This window comes from Hemitrygon akajei, chromosome 3 (assembly GCF_048418815.1).
Source record: "Hemitrygon akajei chromosome 3, sHemAka1.3, whole genome shotgun sequence".
NCBI classification, from domain to species: domain Eukaryota; kingdom Metazoa; phylum Chordata; class Chondrichthyes; order Myliobatiformes; family Dasyatidae; genus Hemitrygon; species Hemitrygon akajei.
In genome coordinates, this window is record NC_133126.1 from 30,859,433 (window position 1) to 30,881,186 (window position 21,754).

Here is a 21,754-nt window from a genome sequence, read left to right on the forward strand (position 1 = left end):
TTTCAGTCCTCAGGAACCATTCCAGAATCAGGTCATTATTGAAAGATCATTACTAATTCCTCCACAATTTCTTCAGCTACCTTTTTCAGAACCCTGGGGTATAGTCCATCTGGTCCAGGTTACTTATCCGCTTTCAGATCATTCAATTTTCCCAAGCACCTTCTCCTTAGTAATAGTAACCTACATTCACTTCAGCATCCTGACATACTTGAATTTCTGAAATACTGCAAGTGACTTCCACAGTGAAGACTGAAGCAAAATACTTACGTATTAAGTTCATCCCCCAATACTATCTCTCCAGCGTCATTTTCCAGCAGTCCAAGATCCACTCTTACCTTTTACTCTTATATATCTGCAATATCTTTTGGTATCAGCTTTTATATTTTTGGCTAGCTTACCTTCATATTTCATCTTTTCCCCCTTATGGTCTTTGTAGTTGCCTTCTGTTAGTTTTTTTAAATTTCCCAGTTCTCCTACCTCCCACTAGTTTTTGCTCTATTATATGCCCCCTCTTTTGCTTTTATGTTGGCTTTGACTTCCCATGTCAGCCACGGTTGCATCATTCTCCTTTAAAATACTTCTTCGTCTTTGGGATGTATCTATCCTGCGCCTTCCAAATTGCTCCTAAAATTCCAGCCATTGCTTTTCTGCTATTATCCGTACTGGTGTCCTTTCCAATCAACTTTGGCCTGCTTCTATCTCGTGCTTCTGTAAACCCCTTAACTGCACTGTCATACTGATGCATCCAATTGTAACTTCCCATTCTCATACTGCACGGTGAATTCTATCATATTATGATCACAGACTCTTACGGGTTCCTTTACCTTAAGCTCCCTAAACAAATCTGGTTCATTATACAACACCCAATCCAGAATTGCCTTTCCCCTAGTGGCCTCAATCACAAACGGCTCTAAGAAGCCGTCTTGTAGGCATTCTACAAGTTCAATCTCTTGGGATCCAGCACCAACCTGATTTTCTCAATCTACCTGCATATTGAAATTCCCCCAAGACTATTGTAACATTGCCCTTTTCACACGTCTTTTCTATTTTGTACCCCACATCCTGGCTTTGTTTGAGGCTTGTATATAATTCCCATCAGGGTCTTGTTACCCTTGCAGTTTCTTAGCTCTAACTGCAAAGATTCTATACCTTCTGATCCTATGTCACCTCTTTCTGAGGATTTAAATTTATCTTTTAACCAATAGAGCCTCCTATGCCTACATGCCTGTCCTTTATACAATGTGTATCCTTGGATGTTAAGCTCCCAACAATCTCCTTCAAGACACGACTCAGTGATGTGCAGAACATTATACATGTCAATCTCTAACTGTGCTACAAGATCATCTTCCTTATTCCATATACTATGCGCATTCAAATGAAACACCTTCAGTTCTGTATTCATCAGCCTTTTCAATTTTGCTCCAATGTTACTCTTCAACTGATCCCACTGATCATAATTCTGCCCTATCACCTGCCTCTGCTTCCTCACAGTCTCACCACACACTGCATCTAATTGTATACCAAATGCCCCATCCTCAGTCCTATCACTCTGGATCCCATTCCCCTGCCAAATTAGTTTAAACCCTCCCCAACAGCTCTAGCAAACCTGCCCATAAGGATACTGGTCCCCCTCAGGTTCAGGTGTTAACTGGTCCTTTTTGTACAGGTCATACCTTTTCCAGAAGAGATCCCAATGGTCCAGAAATCTGAAACCCTGTCTCCTGCATCAATTCCTCAACCGTGCATTTATCTGCCAAATCATCCTATTTTTACCCTCTCTGGCGTGTGGCATGGCAGCCATCCAGGGATTAGACAATAAGATATAGGAGCAGACTTAGGCCATTTGGCCAATCGAGTCTGTTTTGCTATTTCATCATGGCTGATCCATCTTTCCTCTCCATTCCAATCTCCTGTCTTCTCCCCTTCTTGCCCTGACCAATCAAGAATCTATCAACCTCTGCCTTAAATATACATAGACTTAGCCTGCAGCACCAAATTCCACAGATTCACCACTCTCTGGCTAAAGAAATTCCTCCTCATCTCTGTTTTAAAAGAACGCCCGTTCTATTCTGAGGCTGTGTTGTCTGGTCTTAGACTCTCCTACCATAGGAAACATTCTCCCCACATCCACTCTATCAAGGCCTTTTACCATTTGATTATAACTCTGGAGGTCCTGCTTTAGAGCTTTCTGTCTAACTCCCTTTACTCTCTCTTCAGAACCTCCTCCTTAATTGCTGTCATCATAATGCTATTACTGCGACAGCAACCTGGGTTTAATTGCCCCGTTGTCTGTAAGGAGTTTGTATGCTTTCCCTGTGATCATGTGAGTTTCCTCCGACATTCCACAGATGCACAGTTAGTAGGTTAATTGGTCACATGGGTACAAATGGAAGGTGCGGGCTCGCTGGACTGGAGGGCCTGTTACTGTGCTGAATCTCTAAGCAAATAAAATGCACCGTCAATGATAATAAACCTGATCCTGAAGATGAACGCCTTACTGAGGGAGTGAGAGTGATGAGATGGGTAAGCCTAGTCCCCGAAACCAACCTATATGCCAGCTCTGTGCAGCATTACCCTGGGTAGTGCTCAGAGCTCCACAGTTAACACTGTGTTACAAGTCTAGGTTGTTAGAGGTTCCCTTCCTGAATCAGTAGATAGAAAATCTTGGTGGAAACCATGGACTGGCGGTCACAGCCCACCATGGATACAGCAATCCAACACTTGCTCGGCTGTCACCTTATTTGGGTAATATTTTAGATTCAAAGAAAACAGAAGCAGGCCCAACTCATCCACACTGACCAAGATGTCCACCTAAGCTAGTCCCATTAGCAGGTTTGTCCCATATCTCTCTGGACCGTTCCTATTTAGGCACCTGTTCAAATGGTTTTTAACGTTGCAACTGTACCCACCTCTGGAAACATAGAAACATAGAAAATAGGTGCAGGAGTAGGCCATTCGGCCCTTCGAGCCTGCACCGCCATTCAGTATGATCATGGCTGATCATCCAACTCAAAACCCTGTACCTGTTTTCTCTCCATACCCCCTGATCCCTTTAGCCACAAGGGCCATATCTAACTTCCTCTTAAATATAGCCAATGAACCGACCTCAAGTGTTTCCTGTGGCAGAGAATTCCACAGATTCACCACTCTCCGTGTGAAGAAGTTTTTCCTCATCTCGGTCCTAAAAGGCTTCCCCCTTATCCTTAAACTGTGACCACTCGTTCTAGACTTCCCCAACATCGCAAACAATCTTCCTGCATCTAGCCTGTCCAATCCCTTTAGAATTTTATACATTTCAATAAGATCCCCCCTCAATCTTCTAAATTCCAGTGAGTATAAGCCTAGTCGATCCAGTCTTTCTTCATATGAAAGTCCTGACATCCCAGGAATCAATTAGGTGAACCTTCTTTGTACTCCCTCTATGGCAAGAATATCTTTCCTCAGATTAGGGGACCAAAACTGCACACAATACTCTAGGTGCGGTCTCACCAAGGCCTTGTACAACTGCAGTAGAACCTCCCTGCTCCTGTACTCAAATCCTTTTGCTATGAATGCCAACATACCATTTGCCTTTTTCACCGCCTGCTGTACCTGCATGCCCACCTTCAATGACTGGTGTACAATGACACCCAGGTCTCGTTGCACCTCCCCTTTTCCTAATTGGCCACCATTCAGATAATAATCTGTTTTCCTGTTCTTGCAACCAAAGTGAATAACCTCACATTTATCCACATTAAATTGCATCTGCCATGAATTTGCCCACTCACCTAACCTAAGTCACCCTGCATCCTCTTAGCATCCTCCTCACAGCTAACACCGCCGCCCAGCTTCGTGTCATCCTCAAACTTGGAGATGCTGCATTTAATTCCCTTGTCTAAATCATTAATATATATTGTAAACAACTGGGGTCCCAGCACTGAGCCTTGCGGTACCCCACTAGTCACTGCCTGCCATTCTGAAAAGGTACCGTTTACTCCCACTCTTTGCTTCCTGTCTGCCAACCAATTCTCTATCCACATCAATACCATACCCCCAATACCGTGTGCTTTAAGTTTGCACACTAATCTCCTGTGTGGGACCTTGTCAAAAGCCTTTTGAAAATCTAAATATACCACATCCACTGGCTCTCCCCTATCCACTCTACTAGTTAAATCTTCAAAAAATTCTATAAGATTCGTCAGTAATGATTTTCCTTTCACAAGGTTTTCCTTACACCTTGCTCTGACAGCTCATTCCATATACCCACTGTATGAAAAACTTTGACTTTCAGGTCCTCTTTAAATCTTTCCACTCTCACCATAAACAAGTACCCTCTGGTTTTAAACTCCCCCACCCTGGGGAAAAGACTGTGTCCATCCACCTACCTTTGCCCCTCAAGATTTTATAATTTTCATCCCACTGCCTCCTTCACTCCAGGAACAGTTCCAGTTCTGTCCTTATATCTCAAGCTACCTGGTCTAGGGAACATTCTTTTCTTCACTCTCTGTAACTGTAACATTTATTCTGCATTCTGTTAATCTCTGTATTATCTCAATGTAATTATGTATGGAATGGTCTGTATGTTTAGCATGCAAAATGAAGTTTTTCCCACTGTATCTGGGTCATGTGACAATGATCAGTTACGAAGATTGATAAGAACAAGTAATGAATGTGGAAAGAGAGGAAACTAGTTCTACTGTTCATTCAATCATATTTATGTACAATGGACTTTTAATATTGCAGGTCTTGCACAAATGTATGCAGTTTATAAGTTGGATATTCATAACCCAGGAATGGACGGTCTGCTAATAGGGTGAGAAGTACAGGAGTGGGAGGAGATCCTATGGAAAACCACCATGGAACAGCACGGTCCTTGCATGTCCATTTACACCAGAAACACCAGGTTCTTTCCTTACCTGCTGCCTCCTTCTGTCTGACACTTGTCCCCTCCACCCGACACTTGTAGGCTGGACATTTGTGAGGTCACGCCAACCTGTGCATCCTGCTCAGGTTCTGCATTGGAAAAAAATTGCAAATTACCCTCCAAACAATCACGCAAACACGTTAAATATTAACAGAATAACACTCCCCTCTCCCGTTGCCTCTGCAGTATCCACGTGGGAGAAACCAGTACAAGCTCATCAGAAGTTGAAGGGGGATCTGGTGCAGGTTGGCCAGATTCACAGGTCAACAAGTGAAACAACATAGGAGCAACTGGAAATTCTCTAGAACGACAAAGGACAAGAACTTCCAGAGAAGTTCTCAAGACATCCCACAGTCTCTGCAGTTAAAGAGGTACTCCTTAATGTTTGTGGATGATACAAAGATAGGTGGAGGGGCAGAGAATGTCAAGGAGGCAGGGAATCTGCAGAAGGACTTAAAACAAAAGGACGGGAGTCCTCATGCAGGATTCCCTAAAGGTTAACTTACAGCTTGAGTTAGTGGTAAGGAAGGCAAATGCAATGTTAGCATCCATTTCCAGAGGACTAGAATATGAAAGCAAAGTGCTTTTGTATTCTGATACTGAGGCTTTATAAGACATTGTCAGACTGCAACTGAAGTATTGTGAACAGTTTTGGGGCCCTTATCTAAGAATGGATGTGCTGGCAATTGAGAGGACCACGAGAATGATCCTAGGAAGAAAAAGGTTAACATACGAGAAGCGTTTGATGGCTCTGAGTCTGTACTTGCTGGAGTTGCAGAGGAGGATGCACTCACATCTACTGTGATGCAGTGCCCTGAGAGGCTGGTCATGGTCTGAATTAACTTCTGCCTGAGCAAGGACCTGGAATTGTTGCAATTTGACAGACAGACAGACTGTAGGTCTACATCAGATGCAATCTCAATGGCTCTCTACTCGGTCCTGGATCATCTGTACAACAGCAATACACATATCAGGCTGCTCTTTATAGATCATAACAGCAACATCCTCTCTGTATTAATAACCAAACTTCAAATCCTAGGCCTTTGTACCTTCTTGTGCAATTGAATTCTTGAAAGAGTGGACATGGAGAGAATGTTTCTTATAGTGGTAGAGTCAGGATGAGAGGGCACAGCCTCAGAATAGAGGGATTTTCCTTTAAGACAGAGGTAAGGAGGAATTTCTTTAATGAGAGGGTGGTAAATCTGTGGAATTTATTACCACAGACAACTGTAGAGATCAAGTCATTTGGTTTCTTTAAAGCAGAGGTTCTTAATTATTATGCTGGTCAGAAGGAGAAGGTAGGAAAAAGGGGTTGAGAGGGATAATAAATCAGCCATAATGGAATGGGAAGCAGACACAATGGGACAAATGGCCTAATTCTGCTCCTTTGTCTTATGGAAATGTCATCTTCTCATTACTACCATCAGGAGGGTGGTACAGGTCTCCAAAGACACACACTCAACGTTTTAGAAACTGCATTTTCCCTTCTGCCATCAGATTTCTGAACTGCCTGTAAACCCATGAAAACTACTTTGCTATTTCTCTTTAGCGGCATTTAATTTTGTAACTTATGGTAATTTTACATAGTACTGCTACTGCTAAAAAATATTTCACTTACAAATTTACACTTATACATAAATTTCTCTTAATATACTTATGCTCTCCTTATTGCTAATTAGGCACCATCCTGGCGAATCTCTGAATCAAGTTTATCATCACTGACATATGTTATTTTCTATCTGATTGTGGTACAAAGTCAAACATTAATATAAATTATAAATAAACAGTGCAAACCAGTAAGATTAACAAGGTGGCATGCGTGGGTTCATGGAGCACTTGGATGGCAGTGGGAAGAAGCGGCTGTTGTATTGTTAAATGTGAGTCTTCAGTTTCCGTACCTCCCTCTTGATGGCAGCGTTAGGAAAAAGATATACATATTACTTGGCTCCTCCATTGCCACTGGGTGCTGGAACTCCCCCCCCCCCCCCCCCCCCCACCCACCACTACACTGTGTAAGTGAAAAAGCAAAGTAATACTAGACACAAGATACTCTGCAGATGCTGGAAATGCCAGGCAACACCCACAAATACTGGAGGAACTCAGATAGTCAGGCAGCATCTATGGAGAGGAATAAACAGCCGATGTTTCAGGACTGGAAAGGAAGGGGGCAGACGCCAGAATGAGAAAGTAGGCAGACGGTAAGAATAAGAATATTGGACTATTGCTGATCTGAAGTAAAAACAGAAAATGCTGGAAATATTCTGCAGGCCAATCAATACCTGTGGAGAAAAATCCAGACTTAACAGAAATGGTCAAGAAATTCAAATCAGCAGTCCATGCACAGAGTACAGGTGCATCACGTGGATCGTGACCACCTCAAGGCAGACAATAAATGCTTGCCCCTCATCTGCCTCATACCCCGTGAAGGAATCAAAGGGTTCTTTTGATCAGTTCACCTGCTGGGTGACGACCCAGATTAAAGTGTGTCTGCTCCAGAAACAATTCTACTCCTTTCACAGTTTCAGAACAAACTACATGTAGCTCTGGATGAGGAATGTACGTAGAGAAACCAGAGAGTCTGAGTCTGTGTAGTTGATGACTCAGAAGGTCGTTCAGCGACATGGATCGGGAGAAGGAGATGTGCATAGCCATAGCCAACAACAACAGGGTTAAAATACCGTAATTAACAAAGCAGACAGAAGGGACATGATGGGAAAGCTTTTTCTTATGCAGAGTTTTTACAATCTACAAACACACAAATAAGAAATTAGCTTTGTCATATCCACATAGAAAAATATGCTGAGCAGCCTGCAAGTGTCGCCCACATAACATGCCCACAACTCACTAACCCTAACCGTACATCTTTGGAATGTGGGAGGAAACCGGAGCAAACACGCCGAGTCACAGGGAGAACATACAAGTTCTTTACAGACGGTGGCTCGAATCAAACCCCGATCTTACAGCTGGTGCAAAGCTACCATGCCACCCAGATTTGACTGAAAGTGCAGAAGAGGTACAGTATATTAGGATAAGAGGGCAAGTGTTATTGGAGGAGTTTGGACAAACTTGGGTTGTTTTCTCTAGAGCAGTGGAGGCGGGGGGTGGGGGGAGACCTGGTAGAAGCTTATAAGATTATGTGAGGCATAGGTAGAAGTCAGTATCTTTTCCACAGGGTCAAAATGTTAAGCAGCATCTGTGGAGAGAAAAACAGAACTTACATAGAACAGTACAGTTCAATACTGTTTTATTGATTGAGATTGCACAGTACTGTGCAGAAGTCTCAGATATATATATTTGTTAATCACTTTTTTTCTGGTAAAAGATCAGAATCAAGTTTATTATCACCGGCATGTGATGTGAAATTTGTTAACTTAGCAGCAGCAGCAGTTCAAAGCAATACATAATCTAGCAGAGAGAGAGAGAGAAAAAAACAATAAAAAATAAAATGGAACATAATAATAAATAAACAAGTAAATCAATTAAGTATATTGAATAGATTATTTTAAAATGTGCAAAAACAGAAATACTGTATATTTTTTAAAAAAGTGAGGTAGTGTCCAAAGCTTCAAAGTCTGTTCAGGAATCGGATGGCAGAGGGGAAGAAGCTGTTCCTAAATCGCTGAGTTTGTGCCTTCAGGCTTCTGTATCTCCTACCCGATGGTAACAGTGAGAAAAGGGCATGTCCTGGGTGCTAGAGGTCCTTAATAATGGACGCTGCCTTTCTGAGACACCGCTTCCTAAAGATGTCCTGAGTACTTTGTAGGCTAGTGCCCAAGATGGAGCTGACTAGATTTACAACCTTCTGCAGCTTCTTTTGGTTCTGTGTAGTAGCCCCTCCATACCAGACAGTGATGCAGCCTGTCAGAATGCTCTCCACGGTACAACTATAGAAGTTTTCGAGCGTATTTGTTGACATACCATATCGCTTCAAACTCCTAATAAAGTATAGCCACTGTCTTGCCTTCTTTATGACTACATCAATGTGTTAGGACCAGGTTAGATCCTCAGAGATCTTGACACCCAGGAACCTGAAGCTGCTCACTGTTTCTACTTCTGATCCCTCTACGAGGATTGGTATGTTCTCCTTCGTCTTACCCTTTCTGAAGTCCACAATCAGCTCTTTCATCTTACTGACGTTGAGTGCCAGGTTGTTGGCGTGGTACCATTCCACTAGTTGGCATATCTCACTCCTGTATGTCCTCTCGTCACCATCTGAGATTCTACCAACAATGCAATCATCGCAAACAATAGCTTGTAACCTCCCTTTGGACTTGGAGGCAATTCAATGTGGCAGAACCGAGGCGAGGCAGTGAGCCCATTGCCAAAAGTGAAGAAGACTGGAGATTCGATCGATTGAAATGCCAGACCAAATTGGAAAGATTGGGTACAGGGCGAATCGAGGTGACAGGATCCAGGCTCCAGAGCATACCAGAGTGACTTAACTTCACATTTGGATGACGATTTAAGTACCAGGCCGAATAGGAAAGGTCAGGTACAGGCCAAATTAAGGTGGTGGGATCCAGGCCCCAGATCGTATCAAAGTGACTGAACCCAAGGTTTGGATGGCAATTTAGGCGGTGGGTCAGATTGAAAAGGTCAGGGCCTGAAGCGAGGGACTAGTCAGTTCAGATCACTGCTCTGCTCTCCGCTGAACTAACATTCTGTGGACAGACTGTCTTTGAGGACCAGTTCAGAATGCCATTTGCTTGTGTTTATTGTTTACATGATCTTTTTTCCCCTCTGTACATTGGATGTCTGATGGCTCTGGGTCTGTACTCGGTGGAATTCAGAAGGATGGGGGGGGGGGGGGGGATCTCATTAAAACCTTTTGAATGTTGAAAGGCCCAGACAGAGTAGATGTGGAAAGGATGTTTCCCATGGTGGGAAAGTCTAGGACAAGAGGGCACAGCCTCAGGATAGAGAGGCACCCTTTCAAAACAGAGATGTGGAGAAATTTCTTTAGCCAAAGGGTAGTGAATTTGTGGAATTTGTTGCCACATGCAGCTATGGAGGCCAGGTCGTTGGGTGTACTTAAGGCAGAGATTGATAGGTTCTTGTTTGGTCATGGCATCAAAGGTTATGGGGAGAAGGCCGGGAACTGGGGTTGAAGAGAAGATAGAAAAAAGGATCAGCCATAATTGAGTGGCGGAGCAGACTTGATGGGCCAGATGGCCTAATTCTGGTCCTATGTCTTATGGTCTTGTCTGATGGTCTTCTATTTTTTTTAAACAGGTTATTTTGGTTTTCTTTGCTTTGTGGCTGTCTGTTAGGAGACACAGCTCAAGGATGTATACCTTTGATAATAAATGAACGTTGAACTTTTGAAATTTGTTTTTTTTTGTGGCAACAGTACAGTGCAATACATAAAATTACTACAGTGCTGTGCAAAAGCCTTAGGCACCACAGCTATATTTATGTGCCTAAGACTTTTGGGCAGGACTGTATGTGCTGTGTCACTGTAACTACCTCAGGAACAAGGGCCTCCTCCCGTGCTGTGAAGATCTATCCTTCCCTGTAGCAATCTGCCCCCTTTCTCTCCAGCTCTAATGAAGTGTCTGAAACATCGACTGTTTATTCCCTTCCACAGATGCTACCAGGCCTGCTGAGTTTCTCTAGCATTTTGTGTGTTGCTCTGGATTTTCAGCATCTGCAGAATCTCTTGTGTTTATGAATACACCCTGTTAACGGTTAGATATTTGGATGCCTCCCTGTGGCTCAGAGCTGGATTTAGTGAAGAGTGCATACCCGTGAACTGTCTTGGGACATTTTACTGTGCTAAAAGCTGTTATATAAAAACAAGTTGTTATTTGTGGTTCTGCAATTCTCAAGGCATAGACACAAGTGCAAAGAAAATGCTAAGGGAGGTGGGGGTTAATTATTAATGAGAAGTAATTAGAATTAGTAGTAATTAGAATTATTTTCACACCCACAATGAAATAATTGCATTACAATCTATTCCTAGGCTTGAAACCAGTCGAATGCACGAATCACAACTCAGATCAGGACCATTAAACCAACTAAGTTCTCCATGTCCACTTGTCCTCCTTCACACAAGTCTTTGTGAGTGGGTGGCTGGGAAAGGGGCCTGTCTTGCTATTGTTGTTGTTGCTGCTTGTGTTATTCCACTGAACGTTGTGGACATGCTATGTTGTCACCGTAAGTATGGTGACACTTGTGGGCTGCTTCCAGCACACCTTCAGATTTAAACGGAAACTATGCATTTCACTGTACCTCTCGATGTTCATGAGACTGAATCTAAATCTAGATCTGAAATAAATCTAAATCTGAAGTACCACTGTCCTACGAGCCCACTGCAACAGCCTGTTCGCTCAACCAGCAGTACATTTCATTTCCCTTCCACTTAAGTCTACACCTGAATGCTTTCTCTTGCTTTCACAGGCTCCTGTTTCCTTGCCCTCTCTCATTTCCCTCAAGGTATTCCGTCCTGCCATACCAGGACAGTGCGCGACACAAGAGACTTCACCGATGTCCTAATTCTTGAGTAAGACACATAAAACACTGGAGGAACTTAGTAGGTCAGGCAGCATCAATGGAGAGGAATGAACAGTCAATGTTTCAGCCCGAGAGGCTTCATCAGGACAGCCCAGGTTCAATTCCACCACTGTCTGTAAAGAGGTAGTATGTTCTTCCCTTCCCTGTTGTTTGTTCATCTCCTCCCACCATTGTCATTATTTCAAACTGGTTACATTGCTTTCTCCAGTTCAGTTCAAAGGTCACCAAACTGAAGCATTAACTATTCCTCTGCCCACACAAACTTGCCACCAAGTCAAAGGATTCCTGGCATTTTGCTCATCCAGAATCAGAATCAAGTTTAATATCACCAGCATATATTGTGAAATTTGTTAACTTAGCAGTAACAGTACATACATGATAACATAGAGAGAAAAATCAATAAATTGCAGTAGGTGTATGTGTGTGTACACACACACACACAAACACATGAAATACCGGTAGTTAAATTAAAAATAGTGCAAATACAGAAATAATAAAAACTGAGTTGGTGTTCATGGGTTCAATGTCCAATTAGGAATTGGATGGCAGATGGGAAGAAGCCAAGTGTGTGCCTTCAAGCTTCAGTAACTCCTTCCTGACTGTAACAATGACAAGTGGGCATGTCCTGGGTGATGGGGGTTCTTAATAATGGATGCTACCTCTCTGAGACACCACTCCTTGAAGATGTCTTGGATACTACAGAGGCTTGTACCCATGATGGGAGTTGACTAATTTTACAACTTTCTATAACTTCTTTTGGTCCTGTGCACTAGCCCCACTATACCATACAATGAGGTAGTCTGTCAGAATGCTCTCCACGGTACATTTGTAAAAGTTTTTCATGTGTCTTAGGTGACAAACCAAATATCCTCAACTCCTAATGACATGCAGTCACTATCTTGCCTTCTTTATAGCTGCATTGATACGTTTGGACCAGGTTAGATCCTCAGATATACTTACACCCAAAAACTTGAAATTGCTCACTCTCTCCACTTCTAATCCTTCTGAGAAAGGGTGTGTGTTCCTTTGTCTTACCCTTTCTGAAGTCCACAATCAGCTCTTTAGTCTTAATGAAGTTGAGTGCAAGTTTCAATTCCATCTTGTAAGGTTCGGTTGAATCCAACATTTCACATCGCCACCTCACAGTGCCCTCTAGGAACTAATTTATAAAAAGTACTTGTCTATTCTGTCACAATCCATCCATGATTTTCAACAGCACAGTCCACAATCAACTACTCCAGCCTCTCTGGAAAACCCACTTGCACTTAGCACCTGTCCTGCGGGTTCAGTCAATCGCTCAGTGCAATCATGACATCATGTTGGATCCTGCTCCCAAAAACTGCAAACTTACCTGTCGCACTCAGTTAAAGGTGTATCATGGTCTGGTATGGAAACACCAATGTCCAGGAATGGAAAAGCCTATTCATCTCAGAAAAAGCCTTCCCACCGTTGAGCACATTCACAAGGAGCACTGCATCCATCATCAACGACCCCCACCATCCAGGCCATGCTCTCTTCTCACTACCATCAGGCAGAAGGAACAGGAATCTTAGGTGTATGAAGTTATTATCCTGCAACCATCAGGCTCCTGAACCAGTGTGGATAACTTCACTCACCTGAACTCTGAGCTGATTCTACAACCTACGACGCACTTTCAAAGACTCTACAGCTCATGTGTTCAGGATTATTTATTTATTTTTGTATAATTTGTCTTATTTTGCATATTGGCTGTCAGTCTTTGCTTATGTATAGCTTTTCATAATTTCTATGTGTTTCTTTACTGCGAAGAAAAATGAATCTTAGGATAGTAAATGGTGAGATATGCACTTTGGTAATAAATTTAATTTGACTTGACTTTGAAGGTTGAGCTGACATAGCCTCAGTAACCACCAGCCTCCTGCTGCCATCTCCACATTAAAACAACAGCTTCAACTATCACCTGCCAGCACGTACTCCTTCCGCTCTCCCCACTTTCTTATTCTGGCTTCTTCCTCCTTTCCTTTCCAGTCCTGATGAAGGGTGTGAGCCCAAAATGTTGACTGTTTATTCCCCTCCATAGATGCTGTCTGACCTGCTGAGTTCTTTTGTGTCTTGCTCTGGACTTCCAGCATCTGTAAAATCTGATATTTCCTGCAGTGTTACAACAGCCCCAAGACATCCCACAGGGTAGAAACCCCCAAATGAACACTACCTACATGGTACTAAATGGTACAGCACTGGACAGGCATTCCTCACAACTGATCTTGACGCCAATTTATCCTAAATGTCCTCCTCTTGTGTATTATCCATATCCCTCTCTTTTCTTCATATTTAGGTGAGATATTTCAGCGGAAACTGAGGGGGAACTTTTTCATTCAGAGGGTGGGGTGAGTGTGGAACGAGCTACCAGAAGGAGTGGTGGATGCGGAGTTTGATTTCAACATTGAAGAGAAATTTGGATAAGTACATGAATGCGGGATTATGATTATGATTCAGGTGTAGTTCAATAGAACTAGGCACAATAGATGGGCCAAAGGGCCTGTTTCTGTGCTACAGTGCTCTATGACTCTGTGTGTCTATCTAAAAAGCCTTATACTCCACCAATCTGCCTGCTTCACTACTGCCCCTGGTAACTCAATCCAGGCACCTAGCACTCTCTGCATAACAACAACTGCTTATGAACCTCCCCCTCCCTTTTTATTCTGACTTTCCAGTCCTGATGAAGGACCTAGGCCAAAAATGTCAACCTTTTATTCCCCTCCATAGATGTTGCCTGACCTGCTGAGACCCTCCAGTATTTTGTGTGTGTTAGCACTGACGTCACATCTAAGCTTCCCCCCTCTAATCTTAAAAGCACGTCCTCTGGTGTTTGACACTTCAATCCTGGGGAAAAAGACTGTCTATCCTGTCCATGCAGTGGGCCAGCGATGCAGTGCCATCCACACTGGACTTCCAGGTGCATGGTCCTGGGTTCGAATCCGGCTGGGTTGAGTCGAGCGAGCTACTTGGCCTTGTAAAGACAGACAAATATTAGGAGAAACGGCAAGGTTGCTGCTCGATGCGCCACAAGGCGCGGAGAGGTATAACAACAATCCTATCTGTGGCTCTCATAATTTAAAAAACCTCCATCAGGTTCCCCCTCAAGCCTCTAAAGCTCGAGGGAAAACAACCCCAGTTTGTGTCTGATGCTGCTGCTAGTATGCTTTCATCACACCTGTGCACACACATACTCGCACAAGTGACAATAAACTCAACTTTAATCTTCTTTACAGCTCATACCCTCTCATCCCGACAGCATCCTGTGAACCTCTTCTGCACCCTCTCCACAGTCCACACAGCGATTGTGCAGAAACACCAGAATCTGCTACCATTATTATTCTGACAGCTAAGATGATTGAACATAGATTCATCCAATTTATTTTGAACATTAAACTGTTCACTTGAAAATAAACATCAAACCCAGGATCAATTCCTGTTGCTGCCTGTAAGGAATTTGTACATTCTCCCTGTAACCATGTAGGTTTCCTCCGGGTGCTCCAGTCTCCTCCCACCGTCCAAAGGTGTACTGGTTGGCAAGTTAATTGGTCATTGTAAATTGTCCTGTGATTAGGCTAGGATTAATTCGGGGGGATTCCCGGGCGGCACAGAAGAACCAATTCCGCGCTACATCTTAATTGATGATATTGAACTGCATGAACTTCATGAAATGCAAACGATTATTTAACTTTCTAATAAGGAAAGGTCGAGTGAGCTGGGGTTTTAAAAAAAGTTTTCAACTAGAGCAATGAAGGAGAATGAGAGGCAACTTGATAGAGTTGTCTAAGATTATGAGAGGCATAGACAAAGTGAACAGCCAGCACCTTTTTCCCAGAGCTGCAAAGGCCAATACCAAAGGACATCTGTTTAAGATGGATGGAGAAAAGTTTAGGGGAGATGTCAGAGGTAGATTTATTTATTTTTTTACACAGGCAGTGCCAGGAACACATTGCCAGGCATGGTGATAGAGTCAGATACATTAGGGACATACAAGGGATTCTCAGACACATGGATGACAGAAAAATAAAGGGTTATGGATGGTGTAGGAGAGAAAAATTAGGTTGATGGCAGAACAAATTATAAACAGGGAGAGATTCTGCAGATGCTGGAAATCTACAGCAACACACCCAAAATGCTGGTGGAACTCAGCAGGTCAGGCAGTGTCCAAGTAGAGGAATAAACAGACCTGATGAAGGGTCTTGGCCCAAAACATTGACTATTTATTCCTCTCCATAGATACTGCCTGATCTGATGAGCTTCTCCAGCACTTTGTGTGTGTTGCTCCAGATTGATGGCGGAGTAGATTTATGCAAGTCAGTACAACATCACAGGCAGAAGGGCCGGTATTGTGCTGTATGTTCTTATACATTTAACATAGAAAATTGCAACACAGTACAGGCCCTTCCACTCAGGATGCTGTGTCGATCTTATTTCCTTGCCATTTTGCACTACTTATTTATTTTTTTTATGCCTGTATTTTATTGTAATTTATAGTACACTTATGTATTGCACTGTACTGCTGCAGTAAAATCACAGATTTTGCAACATATGTCAGTGATTCTGATTAATTCTAATTCTGATTAACCTCCTCTTGGATCAGTCTAACCCGTCCCTCCCACACGGGTCTCCATTTCAACACATGGTAGTCACAATCAAAATACAGTAATAAAAAATTCAGTTGGACAACTGGGCTGCAGATACATATTTCACATTTTTAAGGCTTAAAAGCAGAAACTGTAAATGGTTTTTAAATTATTCCACTGTTTACAAAAGCGCAAGGCATGAAAACATTTTCTCTAACGCACTTGTTCACAGGATGAGAAGAGGCTAGCAGATTTCACAGTCCACACCTTGCCTTACCGTTTGAACAGAGCAGTCTGTTGAACAGCAAGCACCTTACCAAGTCAGGCAAGCAAAGTACGATTGCCCACCCAAGTCTCCATTATCTGGATGTCAGAATCAGATTCAGGTTTATTATCACAGACATACGTCTTGAAATTTGTCTGTGAAGGTTCTCAGTCATCCAGACCATTGCAAATCAAGCAGGAGTAAATCACGGCAATTGGATGTTATGTTGTCTGGAAGGTGTTTCGCCACTGATCCAAGAGACTTCGTCAGTTCTAATCTTCAAGAAGCCATCTTTGTCAAATTAGAAAACCCATCCCCGAACAGAGAGGGTGGGGAACGACACCACCTATCAGTTACTTACAATGCAGTCCTAACATCTTTACCCTGGCGTCTCCCACAACACTTCATATCTTCATTCATGCAAAGATAAGACTAATTATCTCTACAACTGTTAATGACTCTCATGTGATTGCTATATCTTTAAATAACTCACCCGAGTCTATAAGCCGGAAAACTACCTGCCATGGATCGGAACAGAAACCTTTTGGATGAGTGGCAAAACATCTTCCAGACAAAACAGTTCAGTTGCCTTGATTTACTCCTGCTTGATATGCCTTGGAATTATTTTTTGTGGCAGCAGTACAATGTAATACATAAAAAATACTATGTTATAATAATAAGTAGTGATAACAAAATAGTGATGTAATGCTTATGGTATATGTACATACACAACTCCAGAAACACTTACAGAGTACAAAGTCAGAAACAGGTTTATTATCACTGACATATGTCGTGGAATACGTTGTTCTGTGGTAGTAGTTTGGTGCAATACCACAGATTACAGTAAGAAATATACAGTATACGGGTAGGTAGTATAAATAAAATAAATAAGTAGTGCAAAGAGAGAGCAAAAATATCGAGGCAGTGTTCATGAACTGCTCGGAAATCTAACGGCAGAGGGGAGGAAGCGATTCCTACAACGTTCAGTGTGGGTTTTCAGGATCCTGTACCTCTTTCCCGATGCTAGCAATAATAAGAGGACATGCCCTGGGCGATGGGGGTCCTTAATGATGGACACCGCCTTCTTGAGGGCATCGAAAATGTCCTCCAAGCTAGACACATAGGTGTTGACCTGACTGACTCCCTATTCACTTCCAGCACGCTGACAATGCCCCGCAGTTACATACCCAGACCATTCCCAAACACACCACCAGAAAGACAACGCTGCAGACTCCCTACGAAGTGACAGACAACACTGAAGTGTAAGAGAATCACTTTCCTCTATTCCCCTGGTTGTAAATACTTGGGGCCTAGTGCCCAAATACATCAACAAGAGCTGCACCAATTCACCCCAAGAACAATTAAGAACGGGCTGCAAACGGCCAGCGACACCAGGTCAACATCTGGAATCGGGGCTGCAGATGCTGGGATCTGGGAAGGCAAAAATAAGCCAGCTCCTGGGTCGGCAGCATCTCCAGATCAGTCAGTGTTTCAGATCCGGACACTGCATCCTGACCTGGGCATCTGTTGTCAGTCCTCTCCCGTTCACGAGAACATTAAGTGCCGGTTCCGTGCTCGGAATGATGCCCGCTGGAAATCTCAGCTTCAGGCTGAGGAGGGAGAGCCCGGGCACGGAAGTACTGAGAGCCGGGAGCCCGGGCGCGGAGAGCCCCAGATGCCCGAGCAAGGGATGCAGGGCGCCCGGACGGGGAGAGATGTGGGAGCCCGACCCACGGGGTGCCGGAGAAACACGGGAGTACCGGGGAGAGGAGAAACGTGGTCTCCGGCTACTCTACCTTGCCCCTGATGTTCCTGCTTCTCGGCCCCAGGCAGGCCCAGGCTCATCCCCATCTTCATGCCGAGCTCGTTGGATAGCCTGCTCGCCTCCGAGTAATTCTCGGCTCCGATGCCCGCCGTGCCCGTGCACCCGCCCCGCCGCTCCTCGGGGACAAGGCGCTGCCGCTCAGCGGCCTGGACGCTCGCCATCGTCACTGGCACGGCAGAAGCGGAGGCTTCCGGAAACAGCCGAGCGCTGACGGCCGGGACCGGGAGCCGAGCTCGTTCCGGAGATTGCCGATGTTGAAAACGGAATTCCATTCGTGGTCCCGATGAGAGCCGGAAATTGCCGAACATTAGACGCGGTTGCAGAGTGGAAAATCACACAAACTTAACGCGATACCACAAAAAAGAGCTAAGGGTACCACACTAGGTGTAATTTATGTTAATTATATGATGGGAATGATGCATCAATGTAGTTGTGACAAGGAGATATGGCGGTGTCTTGGCAACCGTTGCTATGGTTACGCGGGCCAGCGACGGCAGAAGCCTGGTAACGGTTGCCAGGGTGACGGCGCGAAGCGGGATGGCGAAGGCCTGGGCTTCTTGCGGCGGGGAATGTCGCTGCGGTTGTCACCCGCTGGAGGTGCCGCTCAGCCAGGACTGGCAGGAGAGGCATGTGGCCCACTGGATCGAGAAGGTCGGCTTCCCACAGTACATGGTGAGTGGGGTTTGTGAGTGATGAGGTGGGGTCGAGGAGTTGTGAGTAAGGGGGTGAGGGTATGTGGGTTTGTGAGGGGGCTGTGGATGGCGGGGTATGGGTGACAGGGCTGTGAGGATTGAGTGAGGGAGTGAAGGGGTTGTGAGAATCGTATGGGGAGTGAGGGTGTGGAGACGGGGAGGTGAAAGGTAGGTGATGTGTTTGTAACAGGAATGAGGTGGCGTGGGGTGTGAGTAAGTGTGGGTGGAGGAGTCTGTGGCAGCATTCATTGAACACCCATTTTCACAGAAATAATTCCAGCATCCAAGCTTCAGTAAGCTCCATTTCCATCATCTCCACCGTTCCAGCTATGCCATCTTCTAGCAGCTCCCTTGGAGCAGGAGGTACAGAAGCCTGAAGCCCCACACCACCAGATTCAGGAACAGCTATTTCCCTTCAACCATTCAGTTCTTGAAACTATTGGCACAATCTTAATCACTACAGCACACCATGACTACTTCTACTAAAATTGACTTAATTTGTTCTGATCGTTTTCTTTCTAATAAAAAATACATATAGTTTATGTTTTCCTTGTGAATGCATCTAATCTGAGGTGACCGTCATTCTGTGTTTAATTGTACTTGTGCATACATGTACTTGTGTCTATGACAACAACCTTTACTTTGATATTTGACTCCCCTCCCTCTTCCAAAATAACAATTGTTTAATGCTTTTAATTTGTCCTTTCCAGGATTGTTTCATTTCAAACAGAATCTCAGGCAGGAAACTCATTTTTGTCAACTGCTCTACTCTACCCAATATAGGAATTACAGATTTTGAACACATGAAGGTCAGTAATTTGGGTTAAATAGAAAACACTAGTTTATTTTCCCCTGATGAACCATTTTAAGTTTGCCCTTTGAGCTATACATCAGATTCTGAAATAGATGTCATATATGATGAAAATGAACTCTTGATCTTTTGTTCTTCGTCATGGCCCTCGGCACTTCTTTAACTACCTGCACTTCCACTGTAATATTAGCACTACATTCTCTTCCATCTACCATCTGCACCCCCACCCACCAGCTTCTCAATTCAGCCTCCCCTCCTCCACCCACCCACCTTCTACCTCATCTGGTCTCACCTATCACCTGCTAGCTTGTACCCCTTCCCCTCACCCTCACCTTTGTATTCTAGCTCTTGCTCCCTTCCTTTCCAACCCTGATGAAGGGTCTTGGCTTGAACTGCTGACCTTTTCAAGTCTAGTCAAGTCAAGTCAACTTTTATTGTCATTTCGACCATAACTGCTGGTACAATGCATAGTAAAAATGAGACAACGTTTTTCAGGACCATGGTTTACATGACACTGTACAAAAAACTAGATTGAACTACATAATAAAAAAACACAGAGAATGCTACACTAGACTACAGACCTACACAGGACTGCGTAAAGTGCACAAAAACAGTGCAGGCATTACAATAAATAATAAACAGGACAATAGGGAAAGGTGTCAGTCCAGGCTTCAGGTATTGAGGAGTCTGATAGCTTGGGGAAGAAACTGTAATGTAGTCTGGTTGTAAGAGCCCGAATGCTTCGGAGCCTTTTCCCAGACGACAGGAGGGAGAAGAGATTGTATGAGGGGTGCATGGAGTCCTTAATAATGCTGTTTCCTTTGCGGATGTAGCGTGTAGTGTAAATGTCCGTGATGGCTGGAAGAGAGACCCCGATGATCTTCTCAGCTGACCTCACTATCCGCTGCAGGGTCTTGCGACCCGAGATGGTGCAATTTCCAAACCAGGCAGAGATGCAGTTGCTCAGGATGCTCTCAATACAACCTCTGTAGAATGTGATGAGGATGAGGGGTGGGAGATGGACTTTCCTCAGCCTTCGCAAAAAGTAGAGCCGCTGCTGGGCTTTCTTTGCTATGGAGCTGGTGTTGAGGGACCAGGTGAGATTCTCCGTCAGGTGAACACCAAGAAATTTGGTGCTGTTTATGATCTCTACCGAGGAGCCGTTGATGTTCAGTGTGGAGTGGTCGCTCTGTACCCTCCTGAAGTCAACAACCATCTCTTTTGTTTTGTTCACATTAAGAGACAGATTGTTGGCTCTGCACCAGTCCGTTAGCTGCTGCACCTCCTCTCTGTAAGCTGACTCATCGTTCTTGCTGATGAGACCCACCACGGTAGTGTCATCGGCGAACTTGATGATATGGTTCGAGCTGTGTGTTGCAGCACAGTCGTGGGTCAGCAGAGTGAAGAGCAGTGGACTGAGCATGGAACCCTGAGGAGCCCCCGTGCTCAGTGTGATGATGTTGGAGATGCTGCTCCCGATCCGGATTGACTGAGATCTCCCAGTCAGGAAGTCTAGGATCCAGTTGCAGAGGGAGGTGTTCAGGCCCAATAGGCTCAGCTTTTCAGTTGGAATGTTGTGTTCAGTTCTGGTTGCTTAATTATAGGAAGGATGTGGAAGCTTTAGAGGCAATTTACTAGGATGCTGTCTGGATTAGACAGCGTATGAAGAGAGGTTGGGCTCTTTGGAGCGAAGGAGGATGAGAGGTGACTTGATGAAGACCTATCCCCAGGGTGGAAATGGCTAATATGAGGGGGGTATAGTTTTGACAAAAGTACAGAGGTAGGTTTTTTACACAGAGAATGTAGAAATGAGATCTGGGGAACGTAGAAACAGTATGAACCCTTCAGACTGCAGTCTGCACTGCTGTTCAATGATTCAGAAAACCCACCTTTTCTTTTAAATAAATATAAAGATTAGCTTTATTTGTCCTATGTGCATTGAAATTTATAGTGAAATGTGTCATTTGTGTTAATGACCAACATAATCCGAGAGTTGTTCTGCTTCTGGTACCAACATAGCATGCCCACAATTTATGAACCCCAACTCGTACAACCCCCGTGGTCACGGGGAGCACGTACAAGCTCCTTACATACAGCAGTGGGGGTTGAACCCCCATCAGTGATCTCTGCTGCTGTAAATCGTAATG

The 21,754-nt window shown here is 44.1% G+C and overlaps 2 protein-coding genes across 3 annotated transcripts in view; one reads left to right on the forward strand and one right to left on the reverse strand.

The window, feature by feature from the left end:
* Positions 1–18,326, reverse strand: part of tmed8 (transmembrane p24 trafficking protein 8) — a 43,463-nt gene extending 25,137 nt beyond the window's left edge. Inside the window, exons 1-2 of the mRNA XM_073039467.1 lie at positions 18,076–18,326; positions 4,896–4,992 (exon numbers count right to left, since the gene is read on the reverse strand). Coding sequence (XP_072895568.1) covers positions 4,896–4,992; positions 18,076–18,265 — 287 coding nt within the window. The 5' untranslated portion in view covers positions 18,266–18,326. The remainder of the gene's footprint in view (positions 1–4,895; positions 4,993–18,075) is intronic.
* Positions 18,327–18,629: 303 nt separating this feature from the next.
* LOC140724823 (sterile alpha motif domain-containing protein 15-like) overlaps positions 18,630–21,754 on the forward strand; it is a 53,550-nt gene continuing 50,425 nt past the window's right edge. For both annotated transcript variants that reach the window (XM_073039476.1, XM_073039475.1), the window contains exons 1-2: positions 18,630–18,776; positions 19,507–19,605. In XM_073039476.1, coding sequence (XP_072895577.1) covers positions 18,642–18,776; positions 19,507–19,605 — 234 coding nt within the window. In that variant the 5' untranslated portion in view covers positions 18,630–18,641. The remainder of the gene's footprint in view (positions 18,777–19,506; positions 19,606–21,754) is intronic.